This window comes from Lynx rufus, unplaced genomic scaffold (assembly GCF_022079265.1).
Source record: "Lynx rufus isolate CCGP_SWC_20201006 ecotype Redwood Valley unplaced genomic scaffold, mLynRuf1.p SCAF_2, whole genome shotgun sequence".
In the NCBI taxonomy this organism is placed as follows: Eukaryota; Metazoa; Chordata; class Mammalia; order Carnivora; family Felidae; genus Lynx; species Lynx rufus.
Window position 1 is genome coordinate 145144824 of NW_025814834.1, and position 26042 is coordinate 145170865.

At 35.9% G+C, this 26042-nt stretch overlaps 1 protein-coding gene and 1 pseudogene across 1 annotated transcript in view; one reads left to right on the forward strand and one right to left on the reverse strand.

The window, feature by feature from the left end:
- HFM1 (helicase for meiosis 1) overlaps positions 1-26042 on the forward strand; it is an 85119-nt gene that overhangs the window by 39788 nt on the left and 19289 nt on the right. Inside the window, exons 20-29 of the mRNA XM_047084925.1 lie at positions 90-181; positions 2310-2416; positions 2508-2555; positions 3394-3491; positions 3575-3706; positions 6445-6530; positions 7410-7493; positions 7650-7807; positions 9226-9329; positions 9934-10080. Of these exons, the coding sequence (XP_046940881.1) occupies positions 90-181; positions 2310-2416; positions 2508-2555; positions 3394-3491; positions 3575-3706; positions 6445-6530; positions 7410-7493; positions 7650-7807; positions 9226-9329; positions 9934-10080 (1056 nt within the window). The remainder of the gene's footprint in view (positions 1-89; positions 182-2309; positions 2417-2507; positions 2556-3393; positions 3492-3574; positions 3707-6444; positions 6531-7409; positions 7494-7649; positions 7808-9225; positions 9330-9933; positions 10081-26042) is intronic.
- Positions 17944-18824, reverse strand: LOC124515879 (homeobox protein NANOG-like; annotated as a pseudogene).

The window sequence follows — 26042 nt, forward strand, 5'->3', positions numbered from 1 at the left end:
ACATGTTAAGGAATCTTTGTTAAACTGATGAAAAAGCAGGTTGCTTCAACTGATGGAGTCAATGTTCCTTTTTTCATCTTTTTCCACAGAGGCAGGAAGATTGATGGCTTGGTATTATATTACATTTGAGACAGTGAAGAAATTTTGTACCATCAGTGGAAAAGAGACTTTATTAGATCTGGTAAATTAGTTGTCACTAGAAAATAAATATGTAATGACATAGTATAAAATAATATTGGGGAAACAACTAATTTGCATATCTCTTGCAACTTAAGATTGAGCAGATAAGAAAGCATTTCTTTTTTTTTTTTAACTTTTTAATGTTTGTTTATTTTTGAGAGAGAGAGAGAGAGAGAGAGAGAGAGAGAGCGAGCGAGCCTGAATGGGGGAAAGGCAGAGAAAGAGGAGACACAGAATCCAAAGCAGGCTCCAGGTTCTGAGCTGTCAGCACAGAGCTGGATGCGGGGCTTGAACATGTGAGATCATGACCTGAGCCGAAGTTGGATGCTTAACCAACTGAGCCACTCAGGTGCCCAAGAAAGCATTTCTAATAGTGCTTATGTCTCCCAACCTTATATACCTTTGATCATTAGATATGGAATATTACTCTTTATAATGTATTTTCAATTGTATTTCTGTATCAGGGCTAAGAAAATTTATATACATACCCGAAGTATGGATGGAAACTGCCTTTCAATTTATGTGATAATGCCAATTACCTTGGTAGTGGCTACCAAGTATACTTTGTTGAGAAGGATCCAGGATGATATGGCATGATATATTAGGCCAGTCTGCTGTGAATGACGGATAGTGAGGGGCAAGTGTGCCATGTACTTGTAATTCTTCCCTAAATCTTTTGCATAAGAGTAACAATAATAGTAGAAATAGAATAGTATTGATGATAGACTAGAGAAAAGCAGTGATTGTGGAGAAAATGGGAGTGAAAACAAGGTTATACTGAGATATCAACAGGGGGGACAACTTTGCAGCTACAGCAGTAAATAGTACCATAGTCTTGTTGTTGATACCGGACAACTGTATTGGTCCTTTCTCTCTTTACAGGGGACATGAATATGCAATAAGACATTTATTTTTATTCTCAAATTTAACCATTATTTTTTTAAGTTTATTTATTTATTTAGAGAGAGAGTGCACAAGCAGGGAAGGGGCAGAGAGGGAAAGAGAGAAATCCCAAGCAAGCTCTGTACCATCAGCACAGAGCCAGATATAGGGATCGAACTCAAAAACCGTGAGATCACAAGCTGAGCCAAAATCAAGAGTCGGGCTGCTTAACCGACTGAGCCACCCAGGTGCCCCAACCATTAATTTTTATTTAAAATATCTACGTTGATTACTGAGATAAGATTATTATATGAAAAAATGCACAAAATTGATGAAAAGTAGAATGCTTGTATTTTATGTAAATATTATTCTTAACTAAGAAGAAATCAAGAATAATATTAAATTCACAATATTTAATATTAAACTAATATTAAATTAACTCATCTTAATTTGAGTTCAGTAAGTGTGGAAGAGAATTAGAAGGGATGTGAGTTTAATGTTACAGATATGAGAAACCAAAGTACAAAGAGTGCTTTGCTCAGTCATCTGACACTAGGCTCTATAACACAAATTTTTTAATATCTAAAGTACTCTTTTCATTACAAAATTAGTCTCAATCAGGATAATGTTTTGCAAACTACAGAAGGGTGAATAATAATATAATAGTAGTAGAAATGAAAGCTACATTTATTGAGTGCTTACTATGTGGTAGGCATGGGACTGAATATTTTAAATTTTATTTTGTTAATCTTTACAATTTTATTGGCATAGTCCCAGTGTGTAACATAATGTCTAGCATATAACAAGTGTTTGTAAACACTTGTTAATGAATGAATGAATGAATGAATCCTTTAAAAAGCAAAATATATAAAGTAAATCTTTAATTCTGTTATGCTAAATGACAAAGCTGTGATGTCCCAAGGCAGCATGAAAGATAAGTAAATACTGGGGTGCCTGGGTAGCTCAGTTGGCTAAGTGTCTGACTCTTGATTTCGGCTTAGTTCATAAATCTCACAGTTGTGAGATTGAGCCCTATGTCAGGCTCTGTGCTGACAGTGTGGAGTCAGCTTGGAATTCTCTCTCTCTCCCTCTCTCTCTGCCCTGGCCCTGCTTGCTCTCTCTCAAAATAAATAAATAAACATTTAAAAAATTTAAAAAAAGAAAAAGAAGTAAATACATAGAAAGAGTATGAAAGGAAAGAAGTAAAGAATGGACATAAATGAATGAGCAAATGTGAAATTTTATAGGTCACAATGATAGCCAGCTGCAAGGAATTTGTAGATGTGCAGTTAAGGATAAATGAAAAGAAAACATTGAATACATTGAACAAAGATCCACATCGGGTAACTATCAGGTATGGAAATATGTTTTAAATAACTTTTAAAAGGTTTTATTTAGTTAAAATAAGTAGTAATAAAAGTTTTGCCTTGTGTTTTTATTTACAGATTTCCAATGGAAGGAAGAATTAAAACAAGAGAAATGAAAGTAAATTGGTAAAGATGATTGTTAAATGTCTTAAAATACTGACTACTGTTTGTGATTCATATTTCTGAAAGTTTTTTTTTAGTTTTAAACCTTTAAATTTGTTTTCTTTAATACAAAAAGAACATATTTACATAAAACAAGAATATATATCAGAATATAGATGTGAAATTAATGTCCAAAATCTCTTAGACTTCAGTTAAAATAGATAATTTGTGATTTTTTTTTTTTTTTTAAATTTTTTTTTTTTTCCAACATTTTTTATTTATTTTTGGGACAGAGAGAGACAGAGCATGAACGGGGGAGGGGCAGAGAGAGAGGGAGACACAGAATCGGAAACAGGCTCCAGGCTCTGAGCCATCAGCCCAGAGCCCGACGCGGGGCTCGAACTCACGAACCGCGAGATCGTGACCTGGCTGAAGTCGGACGCTCAACCGACTGCGCCACCCAGGCGCCCCAATAATTTGTGATTTTTTTAAATCAACAAACATTTTTTTGAGAGTGTGTTCTGCTGAAGCAAGGTAAATGACAGAAAAGAAGCTAAGTTTTTCATCATCAGGAGCTTTCAGGTTGGCTGGAATGAGATTCATGTATATAAAGATAACAGTATAGAAACACATGTAATAAATGTGTATTGAATGTTAGTGGCATTCTGGGAGAGACAAAGAAGGGGACTTTTAGACATTGAAAAGAGAAAGTCAGCAATAACTTGATATGAGGTATAGAATCATCTAGTGTCACAGAGATTAAGGCAGAGAGATATTTAAGAAGAGATAACTTCAATAAATGATATCAAAAACTATGAGATAATAGTTTGTAAAAGGAAATCATGAAATTTCTTTCCCTCAGCCTTATTCAGGCTCAACTAGGATGCATTCCCATACAAGACTTTGCTTTGACCCAAGATACCTCGAAGATTTTCAGAAATGGCTCACGAATTACAAGATGTATGTTACAGGATTAATGGATTTTTCAGTATTTTTTCCAGTAAACTAGTATACTAGATTTAACATCAGAAAATTTTTTTTAGGGTTGTCAGATTTTGTGGCTGTTCAAGAAAAGAAGTTTGCTGTACTGTTGAACAGTTTGATTTTAGCTAAATGTTTTAGATGTAAACTTTGGGAAAACTCTCTGCATGTATCAAAACAGCTGGAAAAAATTGGTAGGTACCAAATACAGGCAGGCAATTTGTCAATGTCTGCAGTTTATTTTATTTTTTATTGTTAGGAAAATTATTCTGTGGTGTTTATAGACTTTGAGAAAAAATGTGTTTGTAGGCCTAAATAAGTACTGTACTTCTCTTGAAAATCTGATTTTTGTTTCCTCCTTGAAGGATTCTATTTGAAATCAATTGGGAAACCCAATAAAAGTGAATGCTCTTATTTTTAAATTTGTTCTCAAACCAAGAGTGAAATTTTGTTTTAGTGATTGGGTAACTCTGTGTTGCTCTCTCTTCCACTTTTATGATTATTTTGGTTTGATCTTGATAAGTTACAGAGCTAGCAATCCTGGCTATTCCTAATACATTACAGAAAAATTATGCCATCTAATTATATCTTAACTTTTCCTCTTTTTTTTCAGTAACAGCACAATATTTATACTTATCTTCATAGAGACTCTGCAGACAAAAGATTGTGCCTAATTATTTCCTATCTATTGAGATCTAACTTGGGTATGAACTGAAAAACTATGGAGTATGTCAATTACAAAGATTAGGGTATAACTAAAGTCCTCTAGAGTTTTCCAGCTTGGTGCCTTTGACTTTGTGACCCTTACTCTTTCCTAGATACCTAGAACTCTAAGGAGAGTTGTTATATTCCATGACTGACAGCTTTGTTAGCTTTATAATTTTACATGCATCTTGGGGACATTAAAAATTATATAATGGGTTATTAGGGATTGTCTCATTATTCCTTAGAACAAAGTTCTCCAGCTATTTTGTGAGGAAGTCCTTTTTTATTTCCTTGAGGTTTGAAATCAGTGGGATGGCAGAGGACTAATTAGTCCTCTGGGGGGGAAATAGAAACTGGGGGGAAATAGGGATTGGCTGGTGAAAGTAAGGTCAAATTAGAGGAAAGGTTCCTGACATTAAGGTTCACCTTTCTGTGGAGGTCCTGGCAAACCAAATGCTGCACCCATCTCACAAAGATGAGTTCTAAATTGAGAAGGAGGTTCCATACAACATTAGGAAATGGCAACTTATAGAAAAATTTTGAAAATAGATTAAATGATTACTAATAAAATTACTAATGAAAAAGCCAGCCTGTCTGACTTTCTAGAATATTGTCAATCAGGGATCATTTGCATTCTTTCCCTTCCAAATTGTCAAACACTAATGTATTTTTCTTTTTTTTTTTTTTTTTAATTTTTTTTTTTTCTTTCAACGTTTTTATTTATTTTTGGGACAGAGAGAGACAGAGCATGAACGGGGGAGGGGCAGAGAGAGAGGGAGACACAGAATCGGAAACAGGCTCCAGGCTCCGAGCCATCAGCCCAGAGCCTGACGCGGGGCTCAAACTCACAGACCGTGAGATCGTGACCTGGCTGAAGTCGGACGCTTAACCGACTGCGCCACCCAGGCGCCCCACTAATGTATTTTTCATACTTACTTAGTACAGCTGAAGAGAAAGAAGCAAAAATCGCCCAGCAAAACTCATATAATAGAAAAGTGAGGGAATCTAAACAAAAAAGCAAATCTAAGTTCTTATTGAGTATCAGGGGGAAAAAATGAATGCATATTGATTTTCAACAATGTTTGTAAAAAATTAAAATTCAGGAAAAGTTTTAAAGGAAAATGAACATGAAGGAATTATTAATACTAGGAGTTGTATCTTAAGAATGAATAAGAGAAATTCCCAAGGATAGTTAAGGATCTGGAAAAAGAATAGTGTAATATTCCCACCAGTAATGTATGTGCCTTAGACAACATGGTAATATTTTGGAACTTTGTACTTCTGACAGTATCTCCTATTTGGGGGTTTGGTTAAATTCATTTATGAGTGTAAGAATTTTAAATTCCAGTTTCTTAAAGCATAAAGAAACAGGGAAGATACAAATATGGAAATGAACTTGATGTACTTGAAGAACAAAATTAAAACCAATGTGACTAGAGAGTTAGTCAGCAAGAGAATGGTAGGAAATTAATTAGAGGGATAGGTAGACTGTGGTCAAGTCAGATAGGTAAGGGATTTTGGCCATGGTAGGAAATTTTCACTTTATTCTAAATGTAATGAAATTTTAGACAGAAGAATAAAGTTATCTGATTTCAGTACAGAAACAGAGAACTCTTTCTAAGATACAAATGTTCAGATGGGGCAGCTGGGTGGCTCAGTCGGTTAAGCATCCCAACTTCGGCTCAGGTCATAATCTCACAGTTGGTGAGTTAGAACCCCACATCGGACTCTGCTGTCAGCACAGAGCCCACTTTGGATCCTCTATCTCCCTCTGCTCCTTCCTCATTCTCTCTCTCCCTCTCTCTCTCCCTCTCTCTCTCAAAAATAAACATTAAAAAAAATGCTCAGAGAACGATAGCTTTATGAAGCAATATTCCCATCCATGAATCATGTTTTTTTCAAACATGAGTATAACAATAGGAATCTCTTGGTACTTGCTCTGTGAATGACATATGATAAAAATAAGGGTTGAGTCATCATGTGGACTAGAGTTCCTTTTCTATAAAATGAAGACGTTTTATTTTAGTTTGAAAAAATAAATATGAACAATTGAATAAATGTCACAGCCCAATTAATCCAACTGAAAACTTAAAAAAAAAAACTTTAAAAATTAGTTCTTATTCTAGATCTTTTAAAATATTTTTTTTTTACTATTGTTGAAAACTTAAGTATAGATTTAGTTTAAAATGGATTGTTTAAAAACTGCTATTTGATTAATTTTCCACAGGTATAACATTGTCAAATGCAATGGTAAATGCAGGTTTGACCTCCTTTAAAAAAATAGAAGAAACAGATGCAAGGGAGCTTGAACTGGTATTTAATATTCACTTATTACTAATGTTATGTGAATTTTATCTAAATTTTAAAGCCTACCTTTTATTTAATTTTATGTTATATTATTTTTTTAAATTTACATCCAAATTAGTTAGCATATAGTGCAACAATGATTTCAGGAGTAGATTCCTTAGTGCCTCTTACCCATTAGCCCATTCCCCCCCACACCCCCTCCAGTAACTCTCTGTTTGTTCTCCATATTTATGAGTCTCTTATGTTTTGTCCCCCTCCCTGTTTTATATTATTTTTGTTTCCCTTCTCTTATGTTCATCTGTTTTGTCTCTTGAAGTCCTCATATGAGTGAAGGCATATGATATTTGTCTTTCTCTGACTAATTTCACTTAGCATAATACCCTCCAGTTCCATCCACCTAGTTGCAAATGGCAAGATTTCATTCTTTTTGATTGCCAAGTAATACTCCATTGTATATATATACTACATCTTTATTCATTCATCCATCGATGGACATTTGGGTTCTTTCCATACTTTGGCTATTGTTGATAGTGCTGCTGTAAACATTGGGGTGCATGTGTCCCTTTGAAACAGCACACCTGTATCCCTTGGATAAATACCTAGTAGTGCAGTTACTGGGTCGTAGGGTAGTTCTATTTTTAGTTTTTTGAGGAACCGGCATACTGTTTTCCAGAGTGGCTGCACCAGCTTTCATTCCCATAAAGCCTACCTTTTATATCTTTATTTCTTCTAACCTTTTATATCTTTATTTCTTCTAAAAAATACTTTCTTGTGGTCATAAGTTATTTAAAGTTTTGGATAATAAGCATTATTAAAACTATTGACTATTTTACTAAAAGAACTTCTGGTGTTGTGGTAAGAATATAATGATATAACTGTTTTTAGATTTTAAATAGACACCCTCCTTTTGGAACGCAAATAAAAGAAACAGTGATGTATCTACCAAAATACGAACTTGAAGTGGAACAGGTAAATATTTTGGTTTTGTTTGTTTGTTTTTGTTGTTTTTTAGGTATTTTCATTGTCTTTACAGGAATAAATCTACCTCTAGCTGACTTGGAACTGAATATGAGCAGTAAGGTTATTTTTAACACTTTTTATTCCTATCTTTTTTTTTTTTTTAAGATTGCAAGATATAATGATACCATGGCAGAAATATTAGTGACCATTATATTAAGAAACTTTAAACAGCTACAAACTAAAAGAACAGCGCCAGATTCTCACTATGTTACCTTAATCATAGGTGATGCAGATAATCAACTGGTTTTCAAGCACAAAATTATGTAAGTGTATAATTTCTATTTGATTTTATTTTTAAGTGTATACTATTAAAGGAAAAATTCTGAGAAGGAGTAATAAAATCACTGGCAGATCAATTAAATTACATTTTCCTTACACTGTAGTAGGGTTGTTTCTCCACTTGTCCTTTAAAGAAGTTATTAACTCTGGGTTTGTTGTTAGTACTCAAATGAATAAAGTGTGAAACCTATCACCGTGGTTTGAAACAAGCGAATAAATGACCATTAGGGGTGGCTGTAGTCCATTGTTGCTGAACTTTCTTACTTTGTTGCTTTTCTCCATTCGCGACTTTACTACTCTGATTATCTTTCTCCTACTCCTTTAAGATACATCTTCTGTTTCCAAATTAAAATGTAACAACCTACTGTAGCTCCACTGTAGGATCCAGGCAACCAGATCAAATATGTAAAGGAGGTACCTTCATGCTAGTTGTCTAGCATGCCATTCTGTAATTCTTACATCAGCCTTTTTTCTAATACTGTTATTTTCTCCCAGGATGTCATAAGCAAACTCTAAGGATATCAGTTATAGCTATAGCTAATAGTTTTTGAGCACTTAGTAGGTTCAGGTATTGAATTATTTAATCTTTGTGTAGATAGGTGCTATCATTATCTACATTTAATAGAGAAGGAAATTGAGACTAAGAGAGTTTAATTAATTTGTCCAAGGGCATATAGATAGTTTATAGCAAAGTCTAGATTTGAGCCTAAGCATTCTGAGTCCAGAGGCTATGTTCCTAATTATACTGATTTACTTATAAGTTCAGGAATGGCATTGACTCTGAAATGGGAAACTCCTCATTGTTGCCATAGTACTGGAGGATACCATCCTGAAATGTTCTATGCAAGATTCCTATAGGAATTACAGTGTCTGATAGGATATCCCTTTCACTGTTAACTACTCTCCTGCAACTAGCCATGGCACATTTGTAGAGAATATGTCATTATACAAATCTTTGTTCTCTGTGAAAATTAAATCTGATTATAGTCTTGACTACTTAAGGCTAAAATAAGTTCAGTCACAATATTGGTTGCTGGTTTGTGATGTTACTGGATATGAGCTATTTTATATTAATTTTAAAGATACTAAAGTTCTCACAAATTTGTGTAACCTGTGTATAGCCATTTAAAAGTGGTAGTGATTTAGGGGCAAGCTCTTGTGTGGTTGACAGCAACTATGTGTTCAGGTGGGCCTGAAATGAGGCAATGCAGTTTGGAATCAGCTGTTTGGTCAATGGTTGTGGTATCTCCATTGACACCCCATTTCTCCCCTCAGAATTTGTAGCAAGTGATTTTCAGTATTGACTTTAGTTTACTATGAGATAGGACTTATCTAAGGGTCAATAATATTATTTCATTTAGTATTTGGATCACTATTTAAATGATAACTTATTCTTTTTCAGGGATTCTGTTTTGCTAAGAGCTGGAAATTGGACTAAAAAGATTGATGTGAGGAGAGCTTTTAAATCTGAAGATCTTAGCATAAATCTAATTAGTTCTGAATATGGTAGGTTCATCGAAGTAGTGAACACATGAATGTAAAGCATGTGATAGCATTTAAAAGTTATTTCTTTCATGCTGAAACAGAAAAACAATTTAAATGATATTGTGTAAAAATAATGCATTTAAATACTATGAATAATTTTAAGGGAAGTTTCATGTATTTAGAGATATAAAAGGTAGCATGGACTAAGATAACAAAATTAAAATTTTATTTGTTCATTTATAGGTATTTTAATTTCCAAGATAAATTTTAAACTTGTAGGAACTTTGATTTTTATTTTTATGATGATAGATGTATAAATTTCATTATATTTTTAATGCCTTTTTTTAAACATTTTTACTTCCTGGACTTGTTGGCTCTTTCATTTCAAAAGGTATAGAAATGGGTGATGAGTATTAAGGAGGGCACTTGTTCTGATGAGCACTGTGGGTCATATGTAAGTGTGTAAATTCTACACCTGAAACTAATATTACACTGTATGTTACCTAACTAGAATTTAAATACAAACTTGAAACCAACTCACCAACAAATAACAACAAATAGATGGTCTCATGGCTAGATTTATACAACTTAAATTAGCACTTGTATACTTTTTTCCTTTTTCCAGTTGGACTTGACATACAGCAGAAATTTACAGTCTTTTACTTAGGACCTAAGAGGTTTGGAAATCAAATAATTATGCAAAAAAAATCAGAAACAGAGATTTCCCATTCTAAACATTCAAATAGATCTACTATAACAGGATCCAATAAAGGTAAATAGTTATATTTATTCTTGTTTTGCCTTAAAGCAAAGTTATGGCTAGGGAGGAGTATCAGTGTTACAGTTCTGTTCCATTTAGATATGGATACTCTGGAATTATATGTTTAAGCTTCATAATAATTGAGTTAATAATATATAGCAGGAATTCTTTCTTATAATTAATATTTGTCATATTGGAGTGATATTTGTAGCACAAATTATTTGGCTAGTTTTTTGATATACAGTGCCTCTTTTTTATACCCACTATATTGTTACAGCCATTGTTGGGGGAGAGCAAGTGATTTACAAAACTGTAGATTTGATGAGGTAAACCAGATGACAGTAAACTTAAAAATTTTTATTATGGGACATTTCAACTATGCACAAAAGTAAACACACACGTATAATGAACCTTTATATGCTCATCACCCACCTTAAACAATGATCAACTCATGGCTTATACTGTCTATACCTCTCTTTAGTTTTCCCCTTCTATAGTTTGAAGAAAATCCAGGTATCCTATCGTATCCTCTGTAAATGTCTTAGTATATATTTGTAAATGGTAAGGATTTAAGAACAACTATCTCATAAGTGCAGCTTTATCATCTTAATACTATCTAGATATACCAGATTGGCTCCTGAATCCTTTTGGTCTGTCCCTAGTACTTTTGAGAGCTTCCTTAATGTATGGGATGCTATGATATTCCAGGCTTATCATGTATATTTCTAGCCCCAAATCTGTAATAAGCCTTTTCTCCAAGGATCCTTGGTTTCTTTTAGTGATAAATACGTTTCCAAGATCACAGTCTGTGGGCTAGAGGAGCTCATTGCTATTATGTGATCTTTATCTCTTGGCTTTTTTTTTTCATGCACAGAATTAGGAAATATGTGATTTTTGTTTGTGTTTAGAGATAAAATACATAAGTAACCCATGCTTAAATGTCTAAGTCAAATTCAGGGCTATAGGGTTTATCCTTAAATGCAATTATTAGTATATCCTTCTTGCCATGCTGAGAAATTTGCTTCTCAGTGACTCCAGAAATGATGGAATGTCACTCATTTTCTTTATTCCACATTATACACACAACAAATAGTCTCAGAATAACAAACCAAACTACGATTCTTAATATAATTGTTAAAAATAGCTTAAGATTTTTGTGGAGATATTTTTGTTCTTAGAATATAACTCACTAGGCATGTATAATCAAATTACTGTGTTTTAAGTTACTTGGAATAGATCTGTATGTGGCTGTGGCACTAACTGGATAATTTTCTTTTGATTTTATTTATTAAAAAAATTTTTTTAATGTTAATTTTTTTGAGAGAGTGAGAAAGTGTGCTCAAGCAGGTTAGGGGCAGAGAGAGGGGGACACAGGATCCAAAGCAGGCTCTGTGCTGACGGCAGTGAGCCTGATGTGGGGCTTGAACCCGGGAACTGTGAGATCATGACCTGAGCCAAAGTTGGGTGCTTAACCAACTGAGCCACTGAGGTGCCCTTGTTTTATTTTATATTATATTTTATTTTATGTTTTTAGAATAACTTTTAGGAATTTTCTTTTATAGTAATGTAAAGCATTTACATGGTTCTATAGTTAAATCTATAAAGCAAAAACTGAATGTTGTTAACTTGAGGCATCCAGTTCACTGCTTTGGCACAGTAAGGGGAGCAATTAATAGGTACTGGGAACGTGAGAGCAATGGCTCCTACCAAAGTAACCTAAACAACTATGCTTTCTGAATAGTATTGGTAGCTATGATAAATAGTAACTGCAGAGAGGGGCACCTGGGTGGTTTAGTCGGTTAGGTTTCTGACTTCGGCTCCGGTCATGATCTCACAGTTCATGGGTTCCAGCCCCACACACTGGGCTCTGTGCTGACAACTCAGAGCCTAGAGCCTGCTTCAGATTCTGTGTCTCCCTCTGTCTCTACTCCTCTGCTGCTCATACTCTGTCTCTCAAAACTGAATAAACGTTAAAAAAATTATTAAAAGAAAAAGCAGAAGTGAATGAAATATAGAATGCAAATGTGCAGCAGAAAAATCAACAAAGCTAAGATTTGGTTCTTTGAAAAGAATAAATTTAAGAAGCCCTTATCAAGACTGATAAAGAAATAAATATAAATTAACAATATTAGGAATGAAAAGGGGGATACCATTACAGACATCAAAAAGTTAAAGATATTATGAATAAATTTATACCAATAAGTCTGACATAATTTGGGTAAAAATGAATAAATCCTTGTGAAGCAAAACTTACCCCTCACAGAAAAAATAGAAAATTTGAGTAGTCTGATACTTGTAATGAAATTTAAGCAATTGAAAATCTTTTGACAAAGAAATTCTAAGCGTCAGATGATTTCACTGGTAAATTTCTGCAAACATTTAGGAAAAAATATCAAACTTACCCAAACTTATTCAGAGAATAGAAAAGAAAGAATATTTTCTAATGTTTTAATTTTTTAAAGCAAGTCCAACATGATCTTTATTTCAAAACCTGACAAGGACATTAAAAAAAAAAGGGGAAATTATTCACCAATCTTTCTCATGGATGTACATCCAAAAGTTCTTAACAAAATATTAGCAAGTTGAATCCAACCATATATTTTAAAAGCATAATATAACACTATTAAGTATGGCTTATTCCATGTATGCAAGAGTATCTTAGCATTCAAAGATGGATCAGTGTATTTCACTACATTAACTGGCAAAAAACAAAACAGAACAAAACAAAAAACCCCCAACCAACCATGTGGTCTTCTTGACAGAGATCAGAAAAGTTTGACAAAAATTCAGTGCTCATTTTTATTAAAAAATATACACATGTAACAAATGTCATACACAGTAGTGAAATAGTTTAAAATGTTTCCTATTTAGATGGAGAATGATACAAGAGTGTTCTCTATTACAATTTCCATTTAACGTTGTGCTAGAAGTTCTGCTCAGTACAGTTATATAATAAAAAAAATAAAAATGGCAAGGATTGGGAAGAAATAAATAAGCTGTCATTACTTGAAAGCAACATGATTATGTATCTAGAAAATCCAAAAGACTAGAGACACACTGTTAGAATTAACATGGAAGTTTAGAAATACACTGGATACAGAGTCAATATTAAACAAACCTGTGCAATAGCATTAAAAAGAATTATTTAAGAATACATTTAATAAAATTAGTGTAAGATATGAGCAGAAACTACAAAACACCATTGAGAGAAGTTAAAAAAGACCTAAATATATGGAAAGATATCCCATGTTCATGGATTGGAAGTCTTAATATTGTTAAGATGGCAACATTTTCCAATTCACAGATTCATTGCCATCTCTGTCAAAATCCCAGCTGTGCTTTTGGAAGAAATTCATAAGCTGGTTTTAAAATTCATATGGGAATGTAAGGGTCCAAATTAGCCAATCAGTCTTGAAAAAAAAAAAGAGGACTCATAATTCCTGGTTTCAAAGTTTATTTATATGTTTTGAGAGAGAAAGCAAGAGAGCACAACCACAGAATGGGCAGAGAGAGAGGGAGAGAGAGAATCCCAAGCAGGCTCCACACTGTCGGGACAGAGCCCAACATGGGCTTGAACCCATGAACCATGAGATCATAATGAGCTGAAATCGAGAGTCAGATGCTTAACAGACTAAGCCACCCACACACATTCTTTGTTTTTTAAAGTTTATTTTGAGAGAGAAAGCGAGGGAGCAAAAGCAGCAGAGGGGCAGAGAAAGAGGAAGAGAGAGAATCGCAAGCAGGCTCCACACTGTCAGCACAGAGCCCACATAATTCCTGATTTCAAAACTTATTACAAAGCTATGGTAATCAAGACAATGTGGGACTGGCATAATAATGGACACAGATTAATGAAATATAATTAAGAGTACAGAAATAAACCCATACATCGGTGGTCAACTGATTTTGGACAAAGATGTCAAACCATTCAAGGGGGAAAGAATAGGCTTTCAACAAATAGGGCTAGGCAACTTGACATTCAGTTGCATTAATTATACCGTAATTACTTTATATCATTTACAGTATTACTTCATACCATAAATACTTCATACCATATATAAAAATTAACTCAAAATGGGTGAAAGACCTGAAAGTAGAATAAAACATAGGTTTGTATCTTCATGACCTTGGATTAGGCAGTGGTTTCTTAGATATGATACATGAAGCTCAAGCCGCTAAAAAGATGAATTGGACTTTATCAAGATTAAAAACATTTTTGCTTCAAATAATACTATCAAAAAAGTGGAAAGACAATCTAAAGAATGGGAGAAAAATATTTGCAAATTATATCTGATTGCAAATTATGTATAGACTAGTATAATCAGAAGTCTTATAACTCAACAATAAAAAAGCAAATAACGAAATTCAAACAGGTCAAAAGATGTGAATAGGTATTTGTGCAAGGAAGAGCTACAAATGGCCAACACACACATGAAAAATTGCTCAACATCATTAGTCAATATGGAAATGCAAATCGCAACCACAATGTGATACTACTTCCCACCTACTTTAGTCAAAAAGGTGGACAATTAAAAAAAAAAGTTAGACAAAAATAAGTGTTGATGAGGATGTAGAGATATTGAAACCCTCATAACACTGTGAGTGGGAATGTAAACTTGTCCAGCTGCTTTGGAAGACAGTTTGCCAGTTCCTCCAGAAGTTAAACATAGAATTACCATGTGACCCAGCAATTCCTTTTCTGGGTTTATAATTCCAAAAGAATTGAGAACATACAAAAACTAGTACATGAATGTTATATCAACATTATTCATAATAGCCAAAAAGTAGAAACAACTGAATGTTCATCAACTGATGAATGGATAAGTAAACTGTATTAGAACTATATAAGGGGATATTCAGCCATAAAAAAGAATAAATTACTGATGCAGGGATGAATGCTAAAACGCTATGCCAATGAGAGAAGCCATTCAAAAAATATCAGATAGTGTTAGATTCCATTTATATGAAAAGTCTAGAATAAATAAATCTATAAAGATAGGAAGCAGATTAGTAGTTGCAGAGGGTGGGGTAGGAAGAAATAAGGAGTAACCACTAATAGGTATGTGATTTTTTTTTTTTTAAAGTGATAATGTTCTGGACTTAGATACTGATAATGGTATACAACTTTGGGAATATACTAAAAACCTACTGAATTATACACCTTAAAAGGGTGGATTTATAGTATGAATTATATTTCAACTAAAAAATTTGAAAAATAATTACCACATACCAGCAAACAAAAAAGAGACAGAAATCATAATTTTAAAAATACCATTTATAGCATCAGAAATCAGTTTAAGAAAGACAATGTAGAATTAGAGCTGCACAAAGATAGTATAAAGTCAGAGCTGTCAGTTGGCCATCCTTTACCACATGCAGGATCACAGACAGCTGGACTATGGAAGAGAAGACTAAAGTAGAGATACAGATAGGTGCAAAGGTAAAAATGCCAGAGCTGGGTTTCTGATGACTTTCACTTTCTTGGTTTCAGTCCCTTCTGATGCCTAGCTGAATTGCTGCTTTGGATTCTGTGACATATCTATGTTCATGTAACACGTTTCCCCCACTCACCAGCTGTTTTTCTTTAAAATAGCTTGAATTGTTTGTTACTTACAATGTAGTGAGAAGTTGGAATGTTTACTATACTTCCTGCTAGCTTGAGCCTTTAAAAAAAAAAATTTATTTATTTTTGAGAGAGAGAGACAGAGTGTGAGCAGGGGAGGAGCAGAGAGAGAAGGAGACACAATCCAAAGCAGGCTCCAGGCCCTGAGCTGTCAACATAGAGCCCAACTTGGGGCTCAGACTCACAAACTGTGAGATCATGACCTGACCTGAAGTCGGATGCTTAACCGACTGAGCCACCCAGGTGCCCCAAGCATGAGCCTTTTATGAGGGCAAAAGTTCCCCACATGTTTAGAACAATCCTGTGGAAAACAGATAAAAGATGCTTCCTATCATACAAATAATGTTTTATTACACACACTTACTTACACATGCACCCTTCACATACACATACACATAACCATCCCAAATCTTATGAACATTCCAATTATAGTAAACCCTTGATTTGTGCACATAATTCTTTCTGGAAACATGCTTGTAATCCCAAGCACTTGTATATCAAAGCAAATTTCCCCATAAGAAATAATGGAAACTCAGATGATTCATTCCACCACCCAAAAATAGTCATATAAAAATGATTACAATGCTATAACACAAAATAATAAAGAAAATACAAAATATAAAGAAAAATAAACAACCTGCACTTAACCTCTGAAAACCTTCATGGCTGGTGTGAGGGAGACGAGAGAGGAAGGTTTTTGTGTAGGATGACTTTCACTGTCACTAATGAAATCATTGCTGTCTGTTGGCTCAATGGAATCTTTTTCTTTTCCTGCAATTTTAACAAGGAACCTATCCAATGACACTTACTTTTGCCTCCTTCTGAGGAGGAAATGTGACATTGTGTTGTCATTAAACAGATTCATTGCTCGCACTGATACAACCTTAGGGGGTGCTTTTTTGTAAAATTTTGTACTGCTTACCACATTTTACACATCTCTGTAGTCTCATTTTAAGTGAGGGATTCTCTGCCTTTTTCTCCTCCCTGTTTGCAGATGAGATGCACATGTAGACCCTCTTATAAAATCTTGGAATTTCGGCCACTTGCATACCTCATTTGTACTTCTCGATTTCCTTCAACTGTAATCATCTCCTTCTCACTGCCTTTCTTTTCAACCTTTATCTGCTTGGGGGCCATTGTATACGCTCACACAGATGTTGACTACAATACAGTATTAACAAACTCTTGTCATATAGTGTACTTAATGTAATTAGCATTAAGGCAGCAGATGAAAGGGTCTATGTTTGCAGGCAGCCTGACCTAGAATGAAGCAAAGCATTCCTAGGCTTATTCTTTTATGGAAAAGCAAAGGACTGTCCATAGGTGCTTTGACAAAAAAATACACTGGTGCCTGTATGGGCATCTTCCAACATTCTGAAAAATCACTGATTCCTGCCAAACTGAGCATCTGAGCATGGGAGATGATCACCCACAATCCCGCAGAGAGAGAAAGAGAGAACCATTGGCTCAGTTGTGATCATGCAACATTCAGTGTCACGTACTACTTGTATTGCAAGACATTGCTCATTTATCAAGTTAAAATTTATTAGAAATCTTTGCTCGTCTTGTGGAACACTCGCAGAATAAGTTACAGTCCAAGGTTCTACTGCATATAAAAATAGAAGTATGCACCTTAATTTACATAATATAGTTAAAAATTATTTTCATGCTTCCTGTAAGTCTTTGAAAGCATTCTTTTCCTTTTTTTTTTTTAAGATAAAGTGGGTATTTATTTGTACTTAAACCTATAAACCACCAGCCAAACTGGCCCTATTATCATGATACATTAAAATATAAAACAGCTTTCTACAAATACTGGTTATAATGAACAGGTTGGGAGTTGGGGCAGAGAAAATCAGTGACACACATTATAACTTAACTCTCCACCATTAACAACTGAGGTTGTTAACAAGCCTCACAATCTCAGAAAATACAAATAATCCTTCATCACATGTCTCTGTATTTTTACTTTCTATTCTTGAGGTTAAATTCTGGAGCCTAAAGATATCCAAATTAGTATTATATCTAGTTATCTATAGCCAGAAACATCTTTTAGCATGTTGTCCATAGCAGCCAAAGCTATGGAATCCTCTTTGATTAGACTCCAACTGTACTCCCTTGATTGACAGAATAAGCATAACGAAAAACAATATCAAGGCAGAGATACTGGACCCTAACAGACAAATCCTAGGAGAAGTAATATAGCCACCACCCAAATGGAGATTGGCTAATATACTCATCCTCTCGCATCTTCAGGCTGTAGGTTCAGAGGTATTTGGGAATAAATCTATTATTTGCTGAACATTAAAATACTTAGTGGTTTGCTGTATTACACTATGGCTTTCCTGAGCAGTTTCTAAGATGGACTACAAATTGCTGACAGAATTTTGCTAGAACTGGATCTGGGGCTGCAAGGATTCCTCTCCACAGTCATGCAGCTGGTTGTTCCAGGCCTGGTCGTTCCAGGCTTGGGGGCACCATGCCTGACTGTTTCAGGAATGGTTGCTCCACGACTGGCCGTTCCAGGTCTGGTTGCTCCATATTGGAAGGTTTCCGGAAGTGTTCATCAGGTATCCCTGGTGATAGGAATAGAAGCCTGGGTATTCTGGAGTTGCAGAGCTGTTCTGAATCACACTGTTATTATCTGGACAGTTGCTTTTCTGCCACCTCTTACATTTCATTTTCTGGTTCTGGAACCAGATCTTAACCTGCTTATAGCTGAGGTTCACAATGTTGGAAAGTTCTTGCATCTGCTGGAGATTGAGATATTTCTGCCTCTGAAATCTATCATTGAGTACATAAAGCTGGGTCTGAGAGAAGATGGTTCTTATCTTCTGTTTCTTGCCCTGACCTGGATCTTCCTTCTTCACCATGATCTCTGCAGAAGTGGGTAGCACTTTTACTCTGGGACTGGTGGAAGAACCTGGGTTGTCCTGAATAAGCAGATCCATGGAGAAAGGAAGAGGAGAGACAGTCTCCGGGGGAGGGGGTGAGGGAGGGTCTCAGCAGATGACATTTGCAAGGATGCATAATTTTCTTGAGGCCCATAAATCTCAGGCATTGGAGAAGACTCCCTAGAATTGGGGGCTTCGGGGCAAGGCAGGCATTGGGGCTGAACTGGATCCATGCTCATATTGGTGAGCTGAGGGTAGAGAAGAAAAAAAAGAGGGAGATACAGGCTTATGTATCTAGATGGAAGAACTTAGAGAAATCTGAAGATCTCCAGATATGAGAGTATCAGGAAAGACAGGATGAAGTGGCATCACCACTGAAGTAGCCAAGCGCCACCCAACCCAATTTAGCAAAAAACCCGAAAGCATTCTTTTAGCAGTAGTTTCTCATATATAGTGACAGTCCAATAGATAACTCTTTTGTTAAAGGAAAAATAATTTTGCTCTTTTTAAGATATAGCAATGTGAAAAATACACTTTTTGGTTTTAAAAAGTTTTAAATATTTTCAGGTCAATTCTTTTTTTTTTAATGCTTATTTTGAGAGTGTGTGTGTGCATGCAAGCATGCACTTGTGTGTGAGTGGGAGAGGGGTAATGGGAGAGGGAGAGAGAGAGAACCCCAAGCAGGCTCCAGACCCATTGCAGAGCAGAACCCCACTCAGGGCTCAATCTCACAACCAGGAGATCTTGACCTGACCACAGTCCACAGTTGGATGCTTAAGCGACTAAGCCACCTAGGCGCCCCAGGTCAATTCTTAATATATGAGGTTTAAGCATTTAAACTTCTTATTCTTTAAATAGATTCATAATAAGAAGAATGGACTTTGTTTAATTTGAAGAAAATTGATTTGACACTAATAAATTCATTTGCATTTACTATGCCATTCTGAGTTGAAAATTTAATATATTTGAAAAATGCAAGGATAAAACCAATGCCTGAGCACTGTGAAAGTATGCAGATTTAAATGCTAGTCAAAATGCATTTAGTTGTTCTTTATACCTTTTGGTGTATACATTAAATTGCAAAACCAAGGACTCCAATTCATAGTGTTAACCTTTTCCTGATAAATAACAAGATGATAGTATAAGATTTGACAAAAAATTAAGAGGAGATGTTCTCATTTAAAAAGTGAAGTCATTGGGGCGCCTGGGTGGCGCAGTCGGTTAAGCGTCCGACTTCAGCCAGGTCACAATCTCGCGGTCCATGAGTTCGAGCCCCGCGTCAGGCTCTGGGCTGATGGCTTGGAGCCTGGAGCCTGTTTCCGATTCTGTGTCTCCCTCTCTCTCTTCCGCTCCCCCGTTCATGCTCTGTCTCTCTCTGTCCCAAAAATAAATAAATAAATGTTGAAAAAAAAATTTTTTTAAAAAGTGAAGTCATAAAGTGCATAAATCTGATTAGCATAAATCAGAAACTGCAAAAGTCAAAGTAATATTCTTTTAGAAATACTAACTTCAGTAGCTTAGGCACAGACCACTTATTAAATTTATAATTAGGATGTGAAGCTAAGTGCATCAGGGATTATGTGCCTACTATTATCAGTTTTCCTTAAGATTTTTTTTTCAAGCAACTAACCCTTGCCCCACCAACCCTTATTGATCCTCTTAAAGTCATTTTATTTTATTTTTTAACTTTTTTTTAAACTTTTATTTATTATTCAGAGACAGAGACAGAGCATGAGCATGGAAGGGGCAGAGAGAGAGGGAGACACAGAGTCGGAAGCAGGCTCCAGGCTCTGAGCTATCAGCACAGAGCCCGACGCAGGGCTCAAACCCATGAACTGTGAGATCATGACCTGAGCCGAAGTTGGATGCTTAACAGACAGCCACCCAGGCGCCCTGTCTTAAAGTCATTTTAAATATTTTCCTTAAATACTGTTCTAGTTGACATTAATAAATTTATGTTTTAAATAAATTTATTTTACTTTAAATACTTAGAATTAGAGGTTTAAAAACATGTAAATTCATATGTGACAAATCTGTGAAAATGTATGTATTTCAGATTATTATAGTGATGGAGTTATGGGTCTCTTTAATTTTTTTTTTTTTTTTTTTTTTACCGTTCATTTATTTTTGAGACAGAGAGAGACAGAGCATGAACGGGGGAGGGTCAGAGAGAGGGAGACACAGGTTCTGAAACAGGCTCCAGGCTCTGAGCTGTCAGCACTGAGCCCAACACAGGGTTCGAACTCACAAACCGCGAGATCATGACCTGAGCCGAAGTCGGCCGCTTAACCGACTGAGCCACCCAGGCACCCCATGGTCTCTTTAAATTATACCTGAGTACAGCATAGGTCAGTTTTCTTTGAGAGCCTAATTAATTTTTCCAATTATCAATCTCTGTAAGCTTAAGTTTATATTTGCTAACAAGACAAATTCAGACAATTTTCAGGATATGGGAGGTGGGTGGGGATGGGGGAGCACTTACAGTTTCTAAGTACCATTTCTAACAGAAATAAAGTTTTTCTCCCTTAGATAATTAACATCCATGTGCTAATATTCTATAAAGAAATTTGTATACAGTCCTTATTCCTGACAAGATTTGCCAACTCTGCCTTGAATTTTTTGGGATTCTCCAGAATCTCTAAAATTCAGCTCCTAAATGGTGGTTTTTAACCACTGGGAGTAAATATGTGTAGTCATTGTGCACCATCTTGTGGTGACATTTAGAAATACACCTATTAGGAGTCCTTGGATTAAGAGACGAAAGCAATTCCTTATCCCTTATTGCAAAACAACAAGCTATAAGGCACTTCCTCTTACTTTTCCCATCTCCAGCTCCTTCTATTCCTAAAAAAAAATTTTTTTTAACATTTATTCATCTTTGAGAGAGAGAGACTAAGCGTGAGCAGGGGAGGGGAAGAGAGAGGGAGACACAATCAGAAGCAGGCTCCAGGCTCTGAGCTGTCAGCACAGAGCCCCGACGCAGGGCTTGAACTCATGAACTGTGAGATCATGACCTGAGCTGAAGTCGGACGCTCAACTGACTAAGCCACCCAGGTGCCCCTCCTTCTATTTCTTTACTAAATAAATTAAATGCATTATTTGGGGAAGAACTAAGGTAGCTAGTATAACTAGGGAGGCAGATTGGTTCAGAGATAAGGCTCTGGAATTAAACTACCTTAGTTAGAATCTCAGATTTCATATTTATTATCTGGATAGTCTTGAACATATTACTTAATCTATGTATGAGCTACTTTTCTCATCTGTGAAATGGAGATATAATAGGACTGCCTTATAGACAGATAATCAAAGATGAGACATTTGAGGAAAATCTGGAGTATATGAAAGAAAGCCCAAAATAAGTAAACCAAAAATGGATAAAAGAACAACAGGATAATTCAGGAATGTAATAAAACATCATATGAACAAATTAGTAACATCAGAGAAATTAAAGATTTTATTGCAAACATGATACAGAATAGGATGCCATGGGGAGGGAGGAAGAACAATTAGAAAACAACAGTGAACACAGGGAAGTAAAAACTATGGGAAAAAAAAAAAAAGCTGGAGAACCGAAGATAAAGTCAGTATGATCTAAATGAAAGCAAAAAGATGAGACAGAAAGTGTAGGAGATAAAGGGAAATATAAGAATCTGATAGCTGACTAATAACTGTCCCAGAAAGAACAAACAAATCAGAAGTAATTTATGAAAATTTCCTACACTTGGAGATGTAAATCTGCAGATCAAAAAGGCTTACTCAGTGCTAGTTAGGATAAATGAAAGAATACGAAGGGGGAATAATTGCAACATTTTAGAACATCATGGATAAATCATAAATACTTCCAGGGAACAAAAATTGAAATTTTATTAATCTTTATCAGCAGCACTGGATGGTAGAAAATTTAATAGACTTAAAAATCCAGGGGGAAATGATTTTCAACCCTGTGTTCTATACCCAGCCAAACTAGTAAGTGTGAAAGTAATCTTAACACATTCAAGTATTTGGAATGTTTAACTCATAAACATCTTTTCCAAAGCAGTTGCTTGAGGATGAGCACAAGCAGTTAACCAAGCAGTTAACCAAGAAAGAAAAAGTCAAAGAGGGGTGCCTGGGTAGCTCAGTCAGTTAAGCGTCCAACTCTTGATCTCAGCTCAGGTCATGATCTCATGTCTTCTGGGTTTGAGCCCTGCATCGGGCTCTGCACTGATGGCGTGGACCTTGCTTGAGATCCTCTCTCTCCTTCTCTCTGCCCCTCACCTGCTTTTGTGCGCTCTCTCTCTCTCTCTCTCAAAATAAACTTAAAAAAAAGTCAAAGAATCCAAGAATATTGGATTCAGTCAAGAAGCTAAATGAAAGGAAGTTCCTGGATGACAACTATAGGGCAGGCCTAGATTGCATTAGGAGGAAGATATAAGGCTCAAGGAAGGAGGTATCTATGAGGGGGAGAATAAATGGCTGGTGTTTCCATGTATTTGTCTTTGTCTTTAAAATATCAAATACACTTAAAAAAAAAAAACACTTTAGCTATTGCTAGACTAAAAGAAAGGCAGTAACACTTGAGAGAAAACAATGTGCTGCTCAAGAAAGAAAAGCACTTCACTTGGTTCTGTATTAAAAATATTTTTACTTTCTGTATAGCTCTTAAATCAGTCCATTCTCTGACTCTACTACTGCCACCACTCTAGACTTAGTTACCATCATTTTTTTTTCTTTTTGCCTAGACTCCTATGGTAGCATTTTTTCAAAATGCAGATTCAGTTATGTTCGTTCCTTGGTTGAAGCTTTGTAGTAACTCCCCATAGGTCTTAGAATAAAAGATCCAAATCATTAACATCCCTACAAGGTTCCATACTGGGACGTGTTCGGTCAGTTCCTAAGCAGCAGTAGGGTGGCAGCCGCTAGGTAATCTCGCCCCACCTCCATAGAATTGCCTGGTAAGGACATAAGAAACCTAAATGGATCTAGGTAGTGTATTATTTACATAGACAGCAAAACAAGATCATAATGTTCTCAACTGCTTACATTCCTAACCCCACAGGATAACACTGAACTGGAGGGACCAGATGACAGAAATGGTGGTTTGTTTTGTTTTTGAGACATCAACCATAGGCTGCACCTGTACCTTGCAAGACGCAAGGTTGAAAGTCCAGTGCCTTAGTGGAACCAGAGGTGGATGGGAAACTGCTTCATGGCAGTCTCATGCAAGATATGGAGCCTCTTGCAAGCTGAGGAGACAGATGAGAAGTGGTTTTTAACACCTCCTTACAAGACTGCCTATCTAGAAATATCCCAAAGAGGATCAGAAGGCATTCTGAAAATGATTGAGTCTTACCTATGTGGCCTATGTGGAGACCTGGAATTTCCAGGGTACCATGGTGGAACCATTCTCCTACAAATGTAGCCTGACCTTTCTCCACTAATCTCATTTTGTGTACTCTCTCTTAGATGCTAAGCATCAGCCACACTGACCTTTCAATTTCTATGATATGCCATGCTTTCCCTTGTCATAGGGCTTTTGCATATGCCATCCTCTCTGCCTGAAGTACTCTTTCTCCTACCTCTGCCTTCTTAACTCCCATTCTTTTTTTTAATCCTCAACTCAGTTGTTGCTTCTTAGGAAAGCCTTCCAAGACATCCCCTAACCAGAACAGTGCCTCCTGTCGTCATATAGCATTGTGTCCCTCTCCTTCATAGCACTCTGAACAATTTTAGTTTTATAGTTACTTGTATAATCTTTAAGTAATGATAGTAAAGATAATACATACTCTAATATATTAGTTTATCACTTAATATAAAAATGCTTTCAGAGGCGCCTGGGTGGTTCAGTCAGTTAAGTGGCTGACTTCAGCTCAGGTCATGATCTCATGGTTCATGAGTTCGAGCCCCACATTGGGCTCTATGCTGACAGCCCAGAGCTTGGAGCCTGCTTCTGATTGTGTTTGTCTCTCTCTGCTCCTTCCCAACTCGCGCTTGCGCTCTCTCTCAAAAAAATGAATAAATGTTTAAGGAGCCCCTGGGTGGCTCAGTCGGTTGAGGGTCTGACTTTGGCTTGGGTCATGAACTCGCAGTTTTTGAGTTCGAGCCCTGCGTCGGGCTCTGTGCTGACAGCTCGGAGCCTGGAGCCTGCTTCCTCTCTCTCTGCCCCTCCCCCACTCATGCTGTGTGTGTCTCTCTCTCTCTCTATCAAAAATAAACAAACATTAAAAAAAATTTTTTTTAATGAATAAACGTTTAAAAACTTAAAATGCTTTCATATACTTAATTTCATTTTATGTTTTCATCTCTGAGATGAACAAAACAGGTATTATTTTTAATCTGTTTTTTACAGATAAGAGCCTATATTAAGACTCATGTTTTCTATTTATTTATTTATTTGTATATTTATTTATTTAAAAGTAGGCCACACCCAACATGAGGCTTGAACTCATGACCCTGAGATTGTAAGTTACATGCTCTACTGACTGAACTTGCCACACCCCCCCCAACTCATGTTTTCTTACTTTAGTTTAGGGTACCCTGTACTTCACCACTGTGTTTTTTGTGTAAATACATTTCATGTAAGGCAGCATGCTGTGAGCCAGAGGGACAAAGAAAATGCTGGAGGGGCTCAAAAGGAGGGAGAAATCACTTCAGATGGAGTGATAAGGATAGATCATGATAAAAGTGCCATTTAAGTTGGCCTTGAAAGTTGATAAACCTCTGATGGATGAAGAAGTGAGGGGCTTCTAAGACGAGGTAATATCAAAGGTACAATCATAGAAAGTCTTGAGACTGTTTGAATAATGGCAAGCGAATGTGTTCTGATGAATTAGGGTTAATATGGGTGCCAGAAAGGGAGGCTAGAATTACATTGTGGAAGACTTTAAATATGGAATTAATTTTGTTGGCAGTAGGAAGTAACTAACATTTCTAAGTGGGCAAATGATCTGATCAGAGTTGAACTTTAGGAGGACTAATTAAGCAACAGTGTGGAGAATAAATTGTAGCTTGGTAGGACTAGACAAGGAGACCAGGTGACTGAGAGATGAAATTATGAACGGGGGCAAAACTTCTAACCAGTAAGCCATGGCATATCTTGCAAAGTATAATATTGAAACCTTTCAGCCAAAGACCGCTGGGAATACACGTATATTTGAGGAAAGTTGATTAAGTATTTTTAAACTTGCTATAGCAAAAGAGCACAGCTGTGGCAGAGCTGTGGGTTATCTCAGGGAGTTGAGAGGAGCTTATTTATAGGATTTCAGCTTGTGCTGGTGATTCTTGGGAGAGTTTAGGGAGAGCAGAGGTCAATTGTACATTGGATATTTTCAAAAAGTGGAGTTGGATATTTTGGTATCTTATCTTAGAGATGGGAGGATTAAGGAAATAGTAGTCATTTGTGTTAGCCAGAAGAGGGGGATGTTTAGTTATTTTTGTGGTTCATGAGTGTCCTTGCCTCTAGTTTCAGAAATAATTAC